This window comes from Podarcis erhardii, assembly GCF_964252035.2.
Source record: "Podarcis erhardii genome assembly, chromosome: 10".
NCBI classification, from domain to species: domain Eukaryota; kingdom Metazoa; phylum Chordata; class Lepidosauria; order Squamata; family Lacertidae; genus Podarcis; species Podarcis erhardii.
The window spans coordinates 30413840-30435554 of NC_138500.1; the positions used below are offsets into that span (position 1 = coordinate 30413840).

Here is a 21715-nt window from a genome sequence, read left to right on the forward strand (position 1 = left end):
TGCCTTGTGTCACAGCACTGATTAAGGAGCCTTTGAAATCGTTGAAAAAGGTAGTCAATTATGATTTTAAACAAATATTGTCAAACACAAGTTCAGACCTTCGAAGTGTACTAAATTAGTGTTTCTCTTCATTGTGTTCAGAATAACTGCATGAAATAAGTACTGACAGTTGTAATGCACTGTTGAAATAATGTAAACGACCAAGTAGTGTTAAATATATAGATATTGCAAAAAGCCATTATTTCAGTACATAATGGTAGATTTTCAAAAGCAATGTAGGTTGGGATTTTTAACATTTCAAAATGCTGCCCCTTAAAGGTAAATATTACAATTTGATTTTCATGAAAACAGAAAATAAGGTGAAGAGAAAACACATATGCTTAAATATAGCTTTCCAAGTAAGGTATGCTAAGATCTAGAAGATGTATAGAGATCTAGGTAGCAAAAATAAAATTTCTAAAGACAGCTTCCAGGTGCCTCTAAACCAGGCATGGGTAACCTGTGATTCTTCAGAGGTTGCTGGATTCCACCTGGTGTGGCTAATGATCAGAGATGATGACAGTTGTAATCTAGCAAAATATGGAGAGTCCCAAAATCCCCACCCCTGCTTTATACTTAGTCTGTCTAGCCTAGGATATATCTGAGCCCTGTTTTTAAGTCCTGTTCATAGTCAATATATTATTGAAATGGACACGGCCAAACAGTGGTATGAAAATGAGAACCCCCCTCTTAAAAGAATTCAACATAAATGACATGCCTGAATTAATGAAGGAAACTCCCTCTCAACCAGTGCTCACCTTACACCTTACAATTGCTTCTAATCAGAAATGCTTTTGTACATCTCTTTGCACCAAATCTAGGTTAATTTCCTTTAAACATTCTTTTTATAAAGCAGATAGTAACAATGTTTATAGAAGAGCTTCTCCCAAATAGATTCAATTTGAACTTAAGTCTCATTCATTTCAAAAAGAGAAAACTAAATTTATTGCTAGGGCCACATGTAAGTTAACAAGTCAGTTAGTTGAACGTGACTTTTGGGGTGCGGCATATAAACTTGTCTGAAGAACTCAGTCCCTCTGGGTAAGAAAACAACTCTTTCTGCTTTTGGGCCTGCTTTTTCATCTCTTCCAGCATCTCTTGCCTATGGTGACAAGGGAAAAAGTGTAATTAATTATGCTTGAAATTAATTTAAAGAAAAAGCCATTAAATTTAAGGAAGGTGAAGAGAAACCTTGCAATACATTGCAGAAAATTAGGGGTACTTTCACAATGGTCATTTACTGTGAAATAGCCACACTCTGATTACTCATTTTTTATAAGCACATCATGAATAAAACACAACGACAGACAACCACGCTGAGAGGGACATAGTCTTACTGAAGTTTATCCTTAAATATGCCTAAATGAGCCCTCCATCATAAACAGGGAAAGCACACAACTTCAATTTTTTAAAAAAGTTAATGCAATTGTGCAGACAATGTGCAGGGAGAGTTGTTCTGCTCACGAGGGATTATCACAAGTAAAACATTTAATTTTAAATGCTGGGAAAATGACAAGTCCATGTAATAGAAGTACAAAACTGAGAGGCAGTATGTGGACTGGTACAATAAATGCACAAGTTTAACTGTACACTACAGTATAAGGCAACATAGCAAAAATACAAGGGTGTCTAAAACAAGAAAGGAGTTTCTGACTAAACAGCAGGAAGAACTTTCTGACAATAAGAGCTGTTCAACATTGGAATGATTTCCCTCGGGAAGCCGTGGACTATCCTTAACTGGAGGTTTTTAAGCAGAGGTTTAATGGCCATCTATCATGGATAATTTAGCTGAGATTTCTGCATTGCAGGGAGTTGGACTAGATGACCCTTTGGGTCCCTTCCAATGCTACAATTCTAAGCTATCTGAACTGTCATGACAGTTCTTAGTGTGAGCAAACAGCAACCATGCATTGGCTATGCATACAGCTGATCGTGGAAAGGCCCTTAGACAGTCCAGTCTCCTTCATGTTGAGATTGTAATGTATAAAGCTGTACTTAACAAGCTCTTTAAATACCTGAAAACCAACAGGTTATACTTGCTCAGTTGATCAAATTTCCTCATTTCTCTCCGGTGTCTCCGATAAGTCTTCATGAAATATTTGTGCCTCTGGCGGAGGCTCTGAAAACTTTGCTTGATCACTTCTGCATATGTCTGGGCAGAATCCGTGATTTCAGAAGTAAAGGAAAATTTTAATCCAATTGCTTACCTCAAGCATGCCAAAGAGAACATGTACTGAGCTTTGGGGTGGGGTGGGGTGGGGTGAGGGGAAGCATATTCTGTAATTATCTGGGAATAAAACTCAGTCAATGGCAACTCTATGGATAATACAAAACTATTTTTCAGAAATCTGTTACACCAGTTGAGATGGACATCAGTAGCAGCTTGGGGGAGGAAGCACCAATCTGCAAAGGACCCTTAACATCTGGCTACTTAAGCAGCCATTTACAGGCCAGGGTTATTTCCTCCAAGACCTGTTGTGCGATGCAGAAATTCATCCGCTTTGGGGCATCCAAAGACTGGAAGGTGAGGGAGGCCTTTGCCTCACCTGTAATTCTTGCATCTACCACCAGGAGCCAAGGAACTAAGTACTGTAGATATCAAAATCAGCCAGGGTGAGAAAGCCCTACCCAGTGAGTGGGACTCTAATATCCAAATTGTTTTTGTACAGCATTTTAACAATATTGTACACTCTCCCAAGGACTTTGGTTAGTAGGCAGGGTATAAATATTTCAACTACACAGATGTAAATATATTGAAATAAATGGGCTTAAGCATGCATAACTGCGCTGGATAGGGGCCATTATCTTTAAATATGGGTCTAAAGTAGACTGAAGGTTCAGAGTAGGATTTTATAAGAGCCCAAGACCACTAATACCGAGTCAAGAACTGCATGCCCTCCTATCTTCTGCATTACAGTGGTAGAAACAGCCCCATGTGTGTTTCTGGGAATGCAATTTGGCTTGAGTGGACCATGAAATGGCCAATGAAAGTCAATGGCTGCAATCCAGTGAAACTAAAAGGTATACACATGTGTTCCTTTTGTGCTCTTTATAACCCAGAAGTCCTCAGCCCTAGTAAATGATAAACTGCTTTATAATTCAGAATTTAAAACTTAAGTTTGAACCTTCTGCAGCACAGGTTGGTTATTTAATAATAAAAGACAAAAAAATATTGGGAGTGTGAACATGTCTTCCATACAGGGAACTAGTTTGCAGACAGAGATGTTGCATCTTTAACTATAACATATTAAAATCAGCTTCTAAATCATTATCTAGCTGTGCTTTTTTTGTCTCTGCTGACTAAATTGTTGCCATCTACTCTAAGAAGCAGAACTATTTTATGTCTGCTTTAATTACATTTTAATGGTTGACTTTTTTATATTTTTAATTTGTTCTATTTTATCTGTGTAAGTCCCCTTGAGTGGGGACTTTTTCCCAGACAGGGAAAAACTATTACTACTACTACTACTACCACCACCACCAACAACAACAACAACGTGTTTTTTAAACATCCTTCTTTCAGGGAACCCTTTCTATATTGAACTGTCTCCCAAGGAGAAATGGGAGAGAAATTTGATTCAGGTTTGCATTTAAAGGTGACTCTTATCAAATTTGCGCTTTTCAAAACACTATGAAAACAAGAACACAGCCATGTTTCAGAATTAGCACTTATCCAATTTCACAATGCAGTTCTCCAACCAAGTCACCTGTTTAAGATAATGCATATATTAGGTCAAAAGGTACATTAAAATGAACATATTAGTGAAAATAACACAAAAATGCTTTAGGAGAAATTGCTTGAAAAAATGTGCACAATAGTCAAAATTACATGGAAAAGGTATTTATTAGGACAAATTTACAATAAATTGCCAAATAATTCTCATAAGGATTTTTTTTTTAAATCACAAATTCCTGCAGAAATGCTGGGAACTGAATTTAATGTTGGAAAAATGAGAAACTGAGAGAACCAAAATTGACAGATCCTTCCCTGCATCTAAGAATTGATTTAGGGCACACGGTTTCGGCTAGGCTTATCTGGCCTAACTCATCAGATACTGAGAGCACATCCAGTACTTCGCTACTGTTCTGCATTATTTCACAGAAAGATCAGGAACAATGAGCAAACTGTTATTCAAGTTTGTCTTCCTTCATGATCATCTCACTCAAGAATTCCTGACAGAGGTTCAGAGGAACTGCATGATTCCCAGAACATAGTCAAAAATGACTTTTGTATATTTACACCCCTTGATACCCGGGACTCTTTGATGTGGCTTAGTTTGAATTGTTAAGTGTGGCCATTTTTTAAAACAACAACCCTAATGGTCTAATGTCCTAAATATAAGCTATGAACTGATCAACATACTGCATAATACACTGTACATAAGTAATTCTGAACTGGTGAATCATGAACAAAAATGTAGCTATATAAAAGAATTTCCCATCCTCATTTCCCTTGAACAGTTCATAAGGATATGGTATTGGCTTGCAAATTGCCCTCCTGCTTAAAAATATGTCACATCCTGCCTTTGATACAGCATTCCGCTTCTGAAGAAAGTGCTGAATTAGTGGGCAGTGACCATGAATATTCAGGTGGTGCCAAGTGTACTCAGGACCAGAACTGGCTGGATGTGACTAGAAGATAAATGAGGACAGTGGTTACTTCTATTACACTCAGATTTGTGGATGTAGTAGCATCTTACAACTGTAATTGTTTCCATCCAGAGTGAATGATCACAGAACTTTGATAATACATTCGAACTGTCCACAACAACCACTGCTAACACCTTGTTAGCTTCTCAAATATAAAAATATAAAAAAATAGCTTCTCAAAGTCTTCCTGAATTTTGATGGAGAACATTCTCCAAACATTCCCCGGCTACCATTTGATATTCAATCATTTTGAATCCAATAATTTGACATCCAATAATTTTGCAGCAGCAGTTAACGTTTGATGGCAAAAGGCATGTAGTATTCAACATTCGGTAATAGCCGGCAGCTATTAATTCTATTTCACTTTATATGCAACAGAATTCAGTATAGTTTATGTAGACGCATTTGTTCCTTTAACCTATCAGGGGAAGTAACAAATCAAAAGCAGTAAAATTTCATGTTTATGTTGCATTTCAGGTCAGAAACCTTGAATTGTTGCATCCAATTTTCACAACAAAAACCAAAGGGAAAGATTTGAAATATCTTTTGAATGTCAATTGTTTTACAAATATACATCGTTCTTCTAGATCTAGAAGATACATTATTGTATCCCTAATATTTGATTTCCTACAGATTTTTCATTGGCACAATAATGTAGCAACCTCACCTTTACAGTCTGCTATATTTAATATCCTAATGTGAGCCCCTCAATAATGGGAAGGGTTGTCTCATGGCTGAGCAGGGCTTGCAGATGCTTTTTGCATGAATGGCATGTATGTGCATGGATTCACATTTTCTGTGGTTCCACTAGCACTTTTTTAAACTTGCCCCCTTTTTAAACTCTGCATGAGTGATGTCTTGTGGTCAGCCTGGTTGGGGCCCCTCATATGTCCATGTGGGTAGTTTTCAAATGTGAATCAGCTCACAGATAATTTGGGACTGCTCTCTGATTGACATAACTGCTCATTCAAGATGCTTCTTTTCTGTTTCACTCCTGATTTTTGTGTCTCTCAGAATAATCATCCTCATTAAGCTTGTATCCTTTAAGGTGGTGGTTTTAACCTTTAAAACCCTATACAGCCTAGGACCCTCGTACTTATGGGACCGCCTCTCCTATTATGGCCCCGCGGAGGACCTTACATAAATAATAACACCTTGGAGGTCCCAGGCCTCAAGGAAGTTAGACTGCCTTCGACAAGAGCCAGGGCCTTTTCGGCACTGGCCCCAGCCTGGTGGAACGCTCTGTCACAAGAGACCAGGGCCCTGCAGGATCTGACATCTTTCCGCAGGACCTGTAAGATGGAGCTAGTCCGCCATGCCTTTGGTCGGGGCCCAGTTTGACCCCCCTCTCCTTCTGTAAGATCCTTTTATAAGACCCTGCATGTAAGTGGCCTCCGAAACTCTTCCCACTGGTCCATATAAGCCCAGAACAAATAGTTGGGCCTACCAAGCACTTTATGTTCCCAACCCTTATAGTTGTAATTCATGGGTTGCCATCTGATTTTATTTGACCTTAGCTTGATTCTAAGTTGCATTTTAATTGATTGTTTGATTCTATGTTTTTAATGTATTATATATTCTGATGTTAGCCGCCCTGAGCTAGGTCCTGACCGGAGAAGGCAAGGTATAAATAAAATTATTATTATTATTATTCTAGCAGAATAAACTTTCTTTTCTGTATTGAATTCAAGGAACACCTGTATAAGCAGTAGGGATATGTTACTATCTTATCCTCAAGTAATTGTGCTATTTTAAAATGTCCCCTCTACATGAATTACATTACCTCTCGAGGAAGCAAAGCAATCTTCAGTTTCTTTTTTGAAGAGCGTTGATGCTTCTGTGATGAATGCTGCTCATCATCCTCCGTAGTCCTCAAAGAGTGAAAATATAGACTCATTTTTTCTAGGGGTTGGGGGAGGGAGAAAAAGCTTCTCAGTTGTTATGTAAGCTGTCTCTTAATTTAAAAAGAATGACTAACAACAACAACAACTTTTTATTTATACCCCCGCCCTCCCTGGCTAACACTAAATATAAAATACAATAAAAACATTTTTAAAAAACCAGTTGATTAAAATACAGCTTAAAATACAGCCTCGTTTTACTGGGAGCCCATACACTTAATATATGAAGAAATGAGAGAACATTCCATGCTTTACCCAAAGGAGAGGTTAATAATAATAATAATAATTTATACCCCGCCCATCTGGCTGGGTTTCCCCAGCCACTCTGGGCAGCTTCCACCAGAATATTAAAATACAATAACCTATTAAACATTAAAAACTTCCCTAAACAGGGCTGCCTTCAGATGTCTTCTAAAAGTCTGGTACAGTGGTACCTTGGGTTACATTCACTTCCGGTTACAGACTCCGCTAACCCAGAAATAGTACCTCAGGTTAAGTACTTTGCTTCAGGATGAGAACAGAAATTGTGCAGCGGCGGTGCAGTAGCAGTGGGAGGCCCCATCAGCTAAAGTGGTACCTCAGGTTAAGAACAGTTTCAGGTTAAGAACGGACCTCCAGAACAAATTAAGTTCTTAACCCAAGGTACCACTGTAGTTGTTTTTCTCTTTGACATCTGGTGGGAGGGCGTTCCACAGGGCAGGTGCCACTACCGAGAAGGCCCCCTGCCTGGTTCTCTGCAACTTGGCTTCTCGCCGAGTCTGTAACCTGAAGCATATGTAACCTGAGGTACCACTGTAATTCATCTACATCTCTTACTTATGAGTCATGACAACACACGCTTCCATACACTCACTTGGAAAAAGCATGCCACATCAATGCTGTTAGCGCAATGGAGGACTCTAATGTTTACAACAGATCTTGCATACATTTATCAAATTTTTCACTGTATTACCTTCCAAAGGAAACTGCTTTTGAATTTTTTTCCTGGAGACAGACTTCTTGACTTTTTTAATGGCTGTATGCTTCTAGATGAAGAAAAAATTCATACCACATTTATGTTTTTACATATTAAATTTGGGTGGGGAGGAGTAAGTTTGGAGATTTTAAAAAGGAGGAAAGAACTTTAAATATTGGGACATTATTCAGGTAGCATTTTTCATTTCTTTTTAATAGATCAGCGCTCACTCTTATTTACCAAATGCAACACAGCATTGGGAAGAGTTACTGGTACTATTTGCATTGTACCATGGGGCTTATAGACCTTAAGTCATATGAGCAAATGCCTCGATCAATAGGAGCACCAGACTCTTAATCTCAAGGTCGTGGGTTCAAGCCCCAAGTAGGGCAAGATTCCTGTTGGACTCGATGATCCTTGTAGTCACTTCCAGCTGTACAATTCTATGATTCTATGAATTGATGCTCCACCTGCTCTGGTATAATCTTTCGTCTATCTTTAGAACACTTTGCCCATATTAACAGCCCCTAAACTGATGCTTGCAAATGAAATAACCTATTACCTTTCGGAGTGTCAATGGGTGCTTCCGTGTAGTACCAGGTAACGCATAGTTGCTAAAGGAAATATCACAGCCTGTGGAAATCAAAGTTGCTTATTATAAATTATTTCCTTATTACCTATGATTGGGTGAATAGGGAATATTCTCTCTGCCTGGGACACAGATTACACTGTCCACAATGCATACTTTATACTTCTTACATATGCAGTTTGGTCCTTTGGGGGATTTCTCAGAATCCTATTGAAATGATGAGGGTTCTACCTATGGAAGGCTATCCTCTACCCTAGCAGTACATAGCCATCTTCCTTCCTACACCATCAGTTACGAGGCTCACATGGAAGCTGACCCCAAATGGTGCTAAACTAGCCAGGTACGAGCTGAACAATCATGAACACTTGAATATTTTGCTGATCCAAGGGGGTAAATCCCATCAAAACAGGGAAGTGAATAAAGGCAGTGCTCCCTTCACAGCTGGATGCCAACTCTAGGAAAGACAGTCCTCTGTGATCTATTGTACCTGGAACTGAATATCCTCCTACACCACAAATATACTATATCAGACCTCCTGGAAGCAGACATGTTGGTTACACAGGGATGTATCCAATACTACAGCTCTACTCAAGTAGCAGAGTTACATGCACACAATGGAACTTTTTCTCCTGTGCCCTCCAGCCCGCCCTGCTCAAAATCAGCTCCCGAACATTGTGAGACCCTCCAAAGCAGATCTGCAGAATGCACAGGTGAAACAAAATTCCCACTGTGCAAGTGGTATTCTGCTTGCCCAGTACTGGAATACAACCCACAATAATGAACCTTAAGGAGAGGAAAATCCTCTTAAAAGCAATTTGCAAATACTGCCTCCAAGAGAAAAAACTCAAGAAAGATTCTTTACAAAACTACGCTTACCCACTATAGTGAGTCCATGGCACCACAATCTGTGCTGGTGCAGAAATGGTTAAGAGATTGGAAATGCACAATAGGATCTCATACATGTGCAAATATATGCATTCAAACTGCCTTCTCCAAGTATGAAACTGCAGAATTTTATCCTTTGCAAATGCTCCATTTTGAATCCAACCCGTTTTTCCCAACTAGAGAAAGGAAGTTCCCAAATTGGCACTTCCTAATTAGGACCATAAGCCAGACATTCCCTACCACTGGCTTAGCGTGTTGGACTAGCATGACCCAGAGTCAAATCTTCACTCAGGCATAAGAAAAACTTTGGACCATTGACTGCTTCTCTGCCGAACCTAGTTCACAGGATTGATGTGAGAAAATAAGAGGGAGCAGAAAAACCCTGTGTGCTGCCTTGAATTCCTTGGAGAAATAGGAGGATATCATCATCATCAACAACAACAACAAAGAAACACATACCAGCAACATCTGTAAAAGACGCCAAATATTAAGAGGCACACTGGGCATTGTTACAAGTCTTTCTTACAGCTTCCAGTAATTCTACATCACTTATCAATTTCTCCCAATTGTCAATACATTAAAAAACAAGCAACCAAAAGGCACCCTTCCCCTCCACCCAAAATGCCCATTTTTAAAGCATGCTTAAACAGAAAGTTGAAACTAACTAAATAAAATTGCATACAAAAATGTAAATATTAGGAGAAAGCGACATACATTCTGATGACTTTTCATGCATTTTTTTTTTTAAATTGCAAACTGATGTGGAATTGCAGAGAACTAAACTTAATATCTGAAAAATGAGAAACTGAAATTAAAAGATTTGCTCATCTTGACTTACCAGTCCCTAATTTTCCTTTTCCAGACAGCAAATCTTCTCTTCTGGATCGCTCTGGCTCCAACTGGGAATAATCCCATTTAGTATAACTCCCTGGTGCATTCAAGCTACCTATATGGGGCAAGGGGGAGGACAGATAGTGAGAAGCAAAAGAATGCACTCGTTATTATCATCTATACACAGTAAATCGTAACTTATTGGACAGTGTTATGTATGACTGGGACGCGGGTGGTGCTGTGGGTTAAACCACAGAGCCTAGGACTTGCCGATCAGAAGGTTGGCGGTTCGAATCCCCGCAACAGGGTGAGCTCCCATTGCTCGGTCCCTGCTCCTGCCAACCTAGCAGTTTGAAAGCATGTCAAAGTGCAAGTAGATCAATAGGTACAGCTCCGATGGGAAGGTAAACGGCATTTCCGTGTGCTGCTCTGGTTCGCCAGAAGCGGCTTAGTCATGCTGGCCACATGACCCGGAAGCTGTACGCCAGCTCCCTCGGCCAATAAAGCGAGATGAGTGCCGCAACCCCAGAGTCGATCATGACTGGACCTAATGGTCAGGGGTCCCCTTACCTTTACTATGTATGATTATGTTTTATGTTGGAAAAAGACAGCCTCCACCCAAGAACTGAAGCATGCCCAATGGGTTCTTCACTTATTAATGCCTTCATGCCATATTGCAAACTGCTTCTGAAAGATGCCTCACCTTCCAAAACCATTTCCAAAGTGGCACGGAGAACGGCTGTTTAACAAATACAACTGCAAATTCCCCCTTGGGCACATATAAGTAGCTTAAAGAACACAGAGTTTTATAGCACCTTAAAGACTAACTGGTTAATTGTGGCATAAACTTTGATCATCTGATGAACTGCATCCTTATCCACAAAAGTATATTCCTTAATAAATGTGTTATTTCTTTTAAGGTACTACAGGACTGCTAACTGCTTTTGTTACAGCAAACTAACATGGCTCTTCTCTGGAACTTATAACTAGTCAAGTGATTATTTGGATTCGACTGTAGGGTAAGAGAAAGAAGCCTAAGGACAGCTCAAAAATGTCAAGATGAGACACATTTCTTGACTGAATGTGACTCAAAAAGGGGAAGGGGGTGGCAGCTAACTGCTGGTTATGTTATGTTGAAGGATTGCTAAAAACAGTACTTTTTTCCTTAAAATAATATTTAGGGGTACTCTCATTTTGACTCAAGAAAATCACCATTTTATAGTTCAAATCGGGGGGAAATAAATACAGTAAATGGACAAAAGTACAAAGATTCATAAAACATTTAGGGGTATGCGTACCCCTGTGTCCCCCCAGAAAAAAAGCACTGCCATAAACATTACTGCATTGTGTGAAACATGGATCTCCAATCAAAGTCTATACAGCTCCCTTCATAAGCAAGGAGAACAGGCCATCTCACCTCGCAGCCACTCGGAGAATATATCACAGAGCCCAGCCTTGAATTCATGTGTATTGAACCAGGACCTTGAGAAACAGTAGCAGAAGCAGGTGTACACAGCTTGACTCAGCAGTGAAGGGAAAACCTAAATCAAGGCAGGGGAAATCAAAGCTCAAATAAATTGGTTAACTGCAACTGTTAACTGTTAACATGTTAAGTTAATGATGTGATCCACAATCATGATGTGGGCTTTGAAATACTAAATACCAGGTCAGGTGAGTGGTTGTCACTGTCACCACAGTACGAACTTAATGCGTTCCAGAGGTCTGTTCTTAACCTGAAACCGTTCTTAACCTGAGGTACCACTTAAGCTAATGGGGTCTCCTGCTGCCGCCACACCGCGGGAGCACAATTTCTGTTCTCATCCTGGGGCAAAGTTCTTAACCCGAGGTATTACTTCCAAGTTAGCAGAGTTTGTAACCTGAAGTGTTTGTAACCTGAGGTGTTTGTAACCTGAGGTACCACTGTACAAGGATAGGGGAAGGTTAAGCCTTCCCAGCACAATAACAGTAAGCAATATCAGGGTGAAAATTAGTATTCGGAAAATATCTCTTATTGGCACAAATGGGAGTTTCCCTGCTTGAAACCTGTTATCTCTTTATTGATTTTTTTCATACTTACTGTAAGGATGTGTTCCTGATTGGCAACCTTGTGACAGCCCAACAGAATGCGAGAATAATTTTCTGAAATGCGTTCGAACAAATGTCCCTGAATCTCTTGATTTGGCTATTGGGAAAGAAATAAAGGTGAGGCATTTGCAATGAGGCTTCAGAAAGGTAGGATAAACTACAAACATACACATAGTGAAATGAAAGCTACTTATACATGAGACTGCCTTTGAAAAGCATACAGAAACTTCACCTGGTTCAAAATACAGCTGCCAGACCATTAGCTGGAGTTCACAGTAGTGAATTGGCTTCTGATTTGATATTGGGCACAATACTAAGCGCTACTGCAGACATATAGTGTTAATTTGTCTGAGACCGAGGTATCTCTGATAAGCGAAACATCAACTCTAAAGGCATTAGCTTTTATCATGATTTGATAATGCTATTATACTGGTTTCTGTGTTAAACTGTTTCCTTTGCTAATGTTTTAAAGGTTTCATTGTGATTTTTTATTTTTATTTGTTGGCTGCTTTGTGAATTCTGGTGATTATAATTAATACTATTATAAAAAATGATAAATAACTTAAAAGAAAGAACTGGCTACATAACGAAGAAAAGCAGGACAGGCGTTGGACCGAAGGATGCTATATGGCAGTTGTCTAAATATAAGGGCCCCTCCCTCCAGACTGGTTTGTGTGGGTGGGTAGGCTGGTGTATTCTGCAAAATGCCATTGATTCAATGCATTTGTGCATTAGTGAGGGATTTATACTGGATCATCTACACACCAGTCTGCTTTATTAGCTGTTTGCCAATGCATCTCCAATGCTATTGCATGATGGCCATCTTGAAGGGCGTTCTTGCACTGAAGTGCAACAAAAGCAGGACCAAAAAACAAAACCAAACCAAAAAAAAACAGACTAGAAAAGTTACAGGATTTCAGCAGGAAGTTATGAGACATGCACTGACTGGAAACAGTATGTCTACCCTGAAACTTATCCAGGCACAAACTGCATTGAAAGCAGGACTGTGTATAACTGCCCCGACACAAAACATCAGGAATGCACAATAAAGAGGATGTCTAAAGCATCCCTGAAAGATGATGCAAGACAGTCTGTTCTTATTTAATGACTTAATGGATAGGCCATCCCTGTGTGGCACTGAAAGTGAGGCTAGCAAGCAGGTCCAAAGCAGAAGTTACAGGTTTTTTGTGCCTCTGCAATGCAATAAAAAAAATCTGGAATGTTCGTTTGCAATTGCTGGGCTGGCACTGGGACTAGCATTAAAAGAGAAATGCACTGTCGCTAAAGAAACTGAGCACCTGCAAATCAGAAACGAAAAATCAGGAGGAAAAATATCTTCCAAGCCCCCAATATTCAGCCTTTATTCTTACATGATACAAGTGCAGAAACTGCCACCAGAAACTGTCCAGCAAAACAGCTTGGATACATGGCGCATCAAGAAACTTTTGCAGCATCTTTGAAGCCCAGCGTGTCTTTAAAGAAATTAAACAGGAATATAATGGTCTTAAGATTATGGATTTTGATCATACTGCATGTGTTAATTAGCTGAACAATAAATGTATCACCATGGCCTTGTTAATTGTAACTCTTTTGCTTTTGTGTAATTATAACTGTTGCTTACTTTTACATTTTCATTTCCTCTGACCTCACTCCTCTTCAGTCCTGGCTCCATACTATTGGTACATCCAAACTAGTGTTTATTATGGGATGAGTGCTCCTCATCCTTGCAAGCTTTTTTTGTAATGCCCACATAATTCATGGTCATCAAAAGGCAGGTCTACCCCTGTTCCCAATTTAATCCAAATTTACGCTTTCTATAGAAAATCCAGTAAGTTTTTTTTTAAAAAAAGCTGTTGCCAACAATCTGTTTGCAACATCTCAATGACACATTTACATTATTTAACTCCTGTCTGGAAAACCCACATGGTGTGTATGTATGCCTGCCAATTTAGGATTAAATTTCATGCATCTGATGAACTGAATTCCAGTCCATGAAAGCTTATGCCATAATAAATCTGTTAATCTTTAAGGTGCCAAAAGACTCTTCATGGTCTAAGGAGCATGGTCTAAGGAGCCTGAACCTTTGATTTTTTGTACTGGATTCTGGCTCTCCTGTATCTTCTCCCCCCCCCCCTTTTTTTAAATTGTTACTTTGCTTACAGGGTGGCTTTCCTGCTGAAGGTCAGCTCAAATATGAATCCATAATGAGTATCAGTACATGCAAATTTTATGCAAATATGTGTGATTGGCTGTGCCCCAAGTCTTTCAAAGGCCTAGCAATGCTCCTGATGGTCTAGAACAGAGCTTCCAAACTTTTCATGTTGGTGACACACTTTTGGGACATGCATCATTTCATGACACAGTAATTCAGTTTTACTAGCAAACCAGAGGTTAAACTAACCCCTCTCCAACCCTGGGAGGGGCGCAGGAAGTGTTTGCGTGACACACCAACACACTGCACTCGACACACAAATGTGTCGCGACTCACAGTTTGGAAAGCTTTGGTCTAGACGTTTCAGACCCTGATTTCACATCCTGGTTTGTTGTCCAAGATTAACCAGAGTTTTCCAGTTGAGATATAATGGGGAAATGAGGTATAAGAAACACTGGATGTTTCAACTCTGCCTTGAGAGAGAATGAAGAACGGAAGGAAGAAGGCAGGAACAATGCTCATTCTCAGTCCAATTAACCATGGCTATTATAGCAAGATCATAACTCCTGTACCAGATTATACACTTGGGTCAACTCCAGGTTTAAGGGAGCCCTGGTTAAAGTGTCCTTTAGTGAGCTCTGTCCTCTGTTAGTGGCCCTAACTTACCAAGCCACAGTCACAGCATTCCAAGCGGTCATAAGCAACTGGGTCTAACCACAGTTTTAACTGCCCACAATGCCGCAAGGGTGATACTAGGTTGAGCCACCTGGGGCTGTTCAGAGTGATAGACCAGGAAAACCAACAAAGGGGAGGGCGAGGGAAGTCATCAGATGTGACCCCTGTCAGGATGCTGTGGCCCTAGCAACTGCCTGAAGGTGCCTGGTGCTGACATTGCTCCAGCTATACTATCTTGCGCCACGTAAATACACATCAAAAAAGCATGTATGGCCCTACATTATCAATTCACCCCTACTTCCTCCCTCATCCAGCCTGCTATCAACTTCTGAATGTTTGAGATATGCAGCGTACCTTACCAACTGGTGTTTTACCCTGGGCACGAATCACCTTCTCCAAAATTTCACTCAGCTCTATTCCATTTGGCAATGGTGTAGGTTTCTCCTTACAGTATCCTGGGTATTGATATAATTCCACAAGTTTATCCTTTTCTGTTACCATCTAGGGGTTAAAAAAACAATTAATACATGAGAAATCAAGAAGACACTCAGCCCACAATTCAACCCAGTGAGCACTCTAAGGACAGTCTGTTGACATTCCACAGTTTCTGGGACTCACCAGAATCCTGACAAAAATCACCTACATACACAGCAATGGTTAACTATTAACAAATCTAGTGCCATGTTCAGCCTTAGCTCCCCCTCTAGAATTAGGTACTAATAATATCTTAGCTTGTTTTCAGGACTGTGGCGAGTAAAAGGATGTGGAAAAAAACTTTTGAACATTCAAAAGCACTGTACTGTACAAATACTAATGACTAGTGTTATATAAATGAAACAATTATTATAGGAGTGTATAATGGATTAAAAAGACCAACTATCTGATTCATCATGAGACCTTCCTAGGCACTTGTATCACAATTCATCTCATACTTCCTGAGCATCTAGGATTCTGCATCTTTCTAATATGCACAGGAATCAATGACTCCTGATCCCTCACATGCCATCATACCTTTTTCTGAGCTATTTTCTCTGTAGCATGCTTCCCAAACTTCTGTGTCACCTTCTGGTCTCTCTCTACAGCATAAGGGAAAAAAATGGCCACCCTTAGCATCTGAAGAGCATTTTAGGACAAAATGGACAACTTTTTCGCATGAATTGGTTAAATAAGAGCACTGGATTTGGCGTTGTGGTTTGCAAATATTTTTGCTCCACCAGAAAAATGAAGTAGCACATTTTCCCCTTTCCACTGCACTCCACCACATGCCTGTGCCAGTTTTTAATGGTACTATAAAAGGTAAAGGGACCCCTGACCATTAGGTCCAGTTGTGACCGACTCTGGGGTTGCGGCACTCATCCCGCTTTATTAGTCGAGGGAGCCGGCCAATGGTACTATAGTAGGTAGCAAATGGATTCCAAGCAAAGGGAGGTTTGTTATTTGTCAGTGGTTTGTGTGGGTACTGTGGCCACCCCAGAACGAAGTGAGCCCATACAGATGACCAGGAGCCAGAGTGGTATAGTGGACAGCATGCTGAACCAATGCTTGGTTAAACTGGAACTCTAAACAGGCCTTGAGACTAAGTATATTCGCTAGGGTTTTGCTCTGAGCAAAGAGCATAACACTAACATTAGTAATCAGAGAAAACTCAAATTGAATTAATTATCATTTATTGAGGGGGGTTCCCAAAGCTTCCCACCGAAGTTCCCCAAGTGGCCTACCATAAAGGGGAATTTCCCTGCAGTGACCAGTATTATGCTTGTATTTACTTAATGAAATCCCCAGTGCCTAGTTCAAAGCCCTGCTTTGACCATAAATTATCCTCTGCAAGTAATAGCTTCCCTCCAGTAAGCATCCTCTTCCCTAATTAAATTCAGCACCTTCTTTTGTATTTTCCAATATATCTAAGCTCAGTCCATGCCAGGAACACAGTTACTTTCTTAAATGTACTTTGACTGGCTAAGATGCTCAACTGATTCTACTGCAACTCTGCACTGGGAAACCTAATTGTTGTGACTCATGACATCTCATGACCTGTTTTTGTTATTACTAAATCTTATCCATGTCTGTCCCTGGACATCAGGGGAAAAAACCTTTACAAATTCAGGCTAACGCTCACTGATAATTTTTTCCTCTATAACCAGATTCTTCTCACACTCCCAAGTTGTTCAGTATTTTGGGACACAAAAAGAGAATAAAATGGTGGTGGCAGTGTGGAGCCATGTATTCCAACCTCAGTGCCTTGGAGAAAGAGTAAGACACAATGGTAATATTTATCTCCCTCTCTAATCCTTCCTTAGGGCAGAGATTATGGGAGGTCCCTATTTATCCACGCAACAACTTGGCGGACGATGATTTATTGCCAAGAGTTCTAACCGCAGTTAGCACAAATCATGGTTTGGCATGTCTGAACTACAGGACAAAATACAAATTTACTCGAATAAATATGTTCTAACAATAACATCATTTTAAAGGGGTTAGAGCCTCCATTTCATATTTGGTAGTATTAATGCATACCTTTTGCCCTAACTGATCTCGATACTTTTCTGGATGTCTTGCGTCTCTTGAGCCCCATTTCCCCAATCACCTTCAATGAGAAAAATAATGGAAAAGGGTGGTTAGGCACTAACTTCCTACAAGGTCCTGGAATTTACCTTCTTTGTATTCAATAAGAGAGGCATTATTAATTCCCTCACTATCTTGTAATTCTTTTAACAATGAGTTTCAGTTAAAACCTGAACATTCTTCAAGAACCTAAGAAATGTATTTGAAATTAGGATTAGAAATGTGAGTAAAATAAAATATTTGACAACTAGAAGATCTTGTCAATAAATATATGTGCATGAAAAATATGGGGATTCAAAAACTTGCAACATTTAGACCTAGCTGGTGCGATAGCATCATTGTACCTGATGTCTCCTATTCTCTGGTTCAACATAGTTATATTAGTGCTGATCTAGGACTTCACCTCCGCTTTAAAAAAAAAACAACAGCAGCAGCAACTGATTTTCAGTTTGTCATCAAAAAGGCTAAGAAATATACTTTGACCAAGCATCTATTATTTAGAAGTAGCATCAGAAAAACACAGTGGGATTCCTTGTATAAAGTGCTGATAAGATTTCTTTACTCACTCCTTCACTACTGTCATATCTTTTCAGACCCAGTTCTAAGTGAGAAATTTTCTGGTTCACTTGTCCTATGCTGCCAATGACGTACACTACCAGATATTTGTTAAGGAATATTTTGAAAACCTTCAAAGCATATGCAAAATTCTTCCTCCTCCTTTTTGTTAAACCTCCTATTGCCATCACTTAAATGCTATATTTATTTTATAAACTGCTACACACCACCCCGATCTCCCTGAATGGTATGAAATTCCAAGGGTTGCAGACATGCTTACTAGGGTCTGTATTACCTTTTGAGGCACAACAGAGACTGTGGTGTCTTTATGATATATGGTTTTATTACACATATACAACCTGGACCTAGATGGAGCGATTGCAGGGCATTCACATCCTATGAGGGTCTGACTTCCCCCTTAAGTGCAGCATTGGTTTCAAAGGACAGCCACCTTCTGTGATTCTTAGTTCCAGCTTGTTATCCCCAACTCACATGGAGTTCTGCCCCTCCTTCTCCTTCTTGCTGCTAATTGACTCAAAGGACCTCCCCACAGTCTACATCATTCAAAGTTGAAACCCTAATTCTAGCCCACTAGCACTCAACAAAGAATACCCACTCCTCCTTGCCTGGCAGTCTTGACCTCTGATGGTTTCCTTGATGGTCCATGACTGGTCTGTGTCCTCTGCTAATGGCCCATCTAGCTAGCTTTGCAAAGCTGGCTTGGCTCCTTAGCATAGCTAAATCCAGGAGATTTCTATGTTTGGCAAAATTTAATCAAATCTTGATTAATTCTGACTTTTACTACATCGAGGAATTATTGGGAGGATCTGGCACACCGGAATTTAGGGAAATCTAGCCCCCCCCCACAAACCAGCCACTCTTGGGGCTTCCAGCATATATAAAAATGTAACAAAACATGAAATATTAATAAACTTCCCTATACAGGGCTACCTTCAGATGTCTTCTAAAGGAATGTTGCTACTGCTCGGCAGAGTGTGAAGGTGGAGCCCAACTTTTAAAGCGATGTGTTATGTGTATGTTGGCGGGACGCGGGTGGCACTGTGGGTAAAACCTCAGCGCCTAGGACCTGCTGATCGCATGGTCGGCGGTTCGAATCCCCGCGGCAGGGTGCGCTCCCGTCGTTCGGTCCCAGCACCTGCCAACCTAGCAGTTCAAAAGCACCCCCGGGGAGCAAGTAGATAAATAGGGACCGCTTTACCAGTGGGAAGGTAAACGGCGTTCCGTGTGTTGCGCTGGCTCGCCAGATGCAGCTTGTCACGCTGGCCACGTGACCCAGAAGTGTCTGCGGACAGCGCTGGCTCCCGGCCTATAGAGTGAGATGAGCGCACAACCCTAGAGTCTGGCAAGACTGGCCCGTATGGGCAGGGGTACCTTTACCTTTACCTTTTTATGTGTATATTGAGTCAACAAGTGTTCAACTGCCTGCCTGATTTTGACCACATGCTGCTTGCTGCCCCACTAGATGCAAGACAAATAATACTATTTCCTTATTTCAACTCACACAACTATCATGCAAGACTGATTGCAATTATATTTCTTTTTTTCATGACCAAGTATCTAGGTTTGGGGATGATGACCAAGTTTGTCATACATCAGGAAAATTCCTGACATGTCCTGGTTTTTAGGGTGTAAAAATGGCGTCGGGGGTGAATTTTGTTGAATGTCAGGGGAAACCCAGATGTATGGCAACATGATGGAAAAAGCAATGGAAACAGCTCAAAAAGCTTAAAATAACTGTTTTTGGTTTAGGTTTCCCCCAAAAAGCTCAACAATGTAGGTTTGTTCTCCAAAAAAGTTCCACAACTTTGTGGGTGTCAGGAATTTTACTCTTTGAAATATGGCAACCCCAATGATGACTCAAGATTTCTCCAAACCTCAAAAAAATGAGGTTCAAGTACCAAATAAGTATTACCCAAACACTTTAAAGCAAAAGTAAAACAGATATATATGATACAAGCTATATATTTATTTACACATACATTGTTAACTATAGGAACAAAGGATACATCGTGGTTTGTCATCTAATGTGCAAGTGACGGAGTCTCTTTTTTTTTCTTGGGCTGCTGATGGCAATATCAAGAATCCCTTTAAAGGGCTCACAAATGATTTAATAGTTACAAATTGCATCTTGAAATTACTAAATCCTAAAAAATAAAGTGGAGACAACACATTTATATTAAACACACATTTCCCCACAAACTTGCTTGCTATTTTGTTCCCAAAGCATGATCACACTTAAATTAACTTTTCCAATTATTGGCTTGAGCTGATTTAACCTAGAGTGCTATTTTAGGGTTCCTCATGTGGATACCAAAAGGGTTACTTTATAAATATAACACTTCTGCACCACTCCCCTCCACCAAATATAGCTTAGTAAGAAAGGGTCCCATGGGGAAAATTATTCTAATTTGTCTTCCTTAATTTGTAGTAATTACAGCTGCCAACTCAGAGGCAGCAATTTGGAATTCTAGCTGTAGTTAGGTATTCCCAGAAGAAATTTCAAGCCTGAAAATCACAACTATTAACTGCATTGTTCTCCACTGCACAGAGGGATAGCAAAGTATCAGGATTTTATGAAGGTACCAGAATTTTGTTTCTTGTTCTGTCACACACATTAGTTTTCTTGCTAGTGTTACTTTTTCATTCAAACTGTGAAGAGACACATAAAATTGTATTAGCTTTGATTATAATTTTTTTCAAATATAAAAAAATGTGTATTTTAGCATTCTGAGGCTACATTATATACACTTCCTTCCGAGTAAAAATGTGCAAATTCTAATCAGCCTAAAAGTATCATTACATTGCACAGGTGTATTCTCTACACAATTTGGCAACTTTATTTCCAAGAAAACGTGTCCAGTACTGGAGTGCTTTGCATATCAATGTGCAGCCCGATCCTGTGCATGTTTATCCAAAGGTGAAATGGGTCCGGATAGGGTGGGAGGAAGAGGTTTGTTATGTTTTAATCACTTCTGCACACTCTTAGAAAAACAAACTGTAGATTCCATGATGGTGATCACCAGGAAATTAAAACATGAAACTGAAATACCTTAATGACCTTCTATATATGCCAATGCTGCAGCTAATGCATGGTATAAAATTGATTGCCCCATCTCAAAAAGAACAATGTAGAACTGGGAAAGGGGCAGACAAAATAACCAAGGGCTTGGGAGAACCTTTCCTACAAGGAAATGTACAGCTATTTCAAAATTAATCAGTAGCAACATAAAACTGTCGATAAGAAAACTACCAGTTTACACCACATCTGCACCAGGCATTTAAAGCACAATACTACTTTTACAAGTCATGGGTGTTGATATGGCCTAGGCTGAATTAAGGGAAGAACTGTCCACCAGGCATGCAGAGCTTTGCCGATGCAGATCTCCCAGATTGGTCGCCAGATTAAGACTGTGAAGAAAATGCCAGCAAAATGAGAGCAACAAAGTGAACAATAATAGTCCATGTATGATGATCTCCCCCGCCTTTCCTTTGGGAAGCTTATAGAGGCTCATCAGAAAAAAGACGTTGATGGTCAACGTGAAAAAACGACGTTCCCAACTTATTCGGGTGTTACATAGCATCAAAGTAACACGGGGTGCCCATACGCACCGGAGTGAAAGGGCGGGAAGAGTCCTTGCCCACGCAGCTGTGGGACCCTGTTTGTTTCTTCCGGACCCTAAGAGGGCCGATATCAAAAACGCTCCTAACCCCTACAATCACGCCGGATTCTCTGCCGACCACGCCCACAACGGGCCCTTTTATGTCCTCCTCCCTGAGCGTTCTTCCGTCACCGTGGCAACTACTCGGAGCAAACC

The 21715-nt window shown here is 40.2% G+C and overlaps 1 protein-coding gene across 2 annotated transcripts; it reads right to left on the reverse strand.

The window, feature by feature from the left end:
* Positions 1-956: 956 nt before the first annotated feature.
* FAM227A (family with sequence similarity 227 member A) lies at positions 957-21622 on the reverse strand. Of its 2 annotated transcripts, XM_081877720.1 has the most exons (17): positions 21510-21616; positions 20484-20549; positions 19907-20044; positions 17891-17976; positions 17277-17346; positions 15774-15838; positions 15117-15263; positions 13306-13407; positions 11928-12032; positions 11268-11391; positions 9858-9965; positions 8108-8178; positions 7543-7615; positions 6473-6591; positions 4514-4671; positions 2055-2204; positions 957-1141 (listed from the first exon to the last, which is right to left on the reverse strand). In XM_081877720.1, the coding sequence occupies exons 3-17, from the start codon at positions 20025-20027 to the stop codon at positions 1018-1020; spliced, it is 1623 nt and encodes a 540-aa protein (XP_081733846.1). In that variant the 5' UTR covers positions 20028-20044; positions 20484-20549; positions 21510-21616; the 3' UTR covers positions 957-1017. The 2 variants fall into 2 exon arrangements, with proteins under 2 accessions (XP_081733846.1, XP_081733845.1); XM_081877719.1 differs by lacking the exon at positions 20484-20549 and having other exon boundaries at positions 21510-21622.
* Between the last annotated feature and the right edge of the window lie 93 nt (positions 21623-21715).

Coding starts and splice junctions, on each gene's coding strand:
- FAM227A (XM_081877719.1), bottom strand. CDS start 20,027: ATGCAATTTGTAACTATTAAATCATTTGTGAGCCCTTTAAAGGGATTC. Junction 15,264..15,773: donor AGAAAATAGCTCAGAAAAAG/GTATGATGGCAT, acceptor TTTAACCCCTAG/ATGGTAACAGAAAAGGATAA. Junction 2,205..4,513: donor GCAATTTGCAAGCCAATACC/ATATCCTTATGA, acceptor TTCTGAAATCAC/GGATTCTGCCCAGACATATG.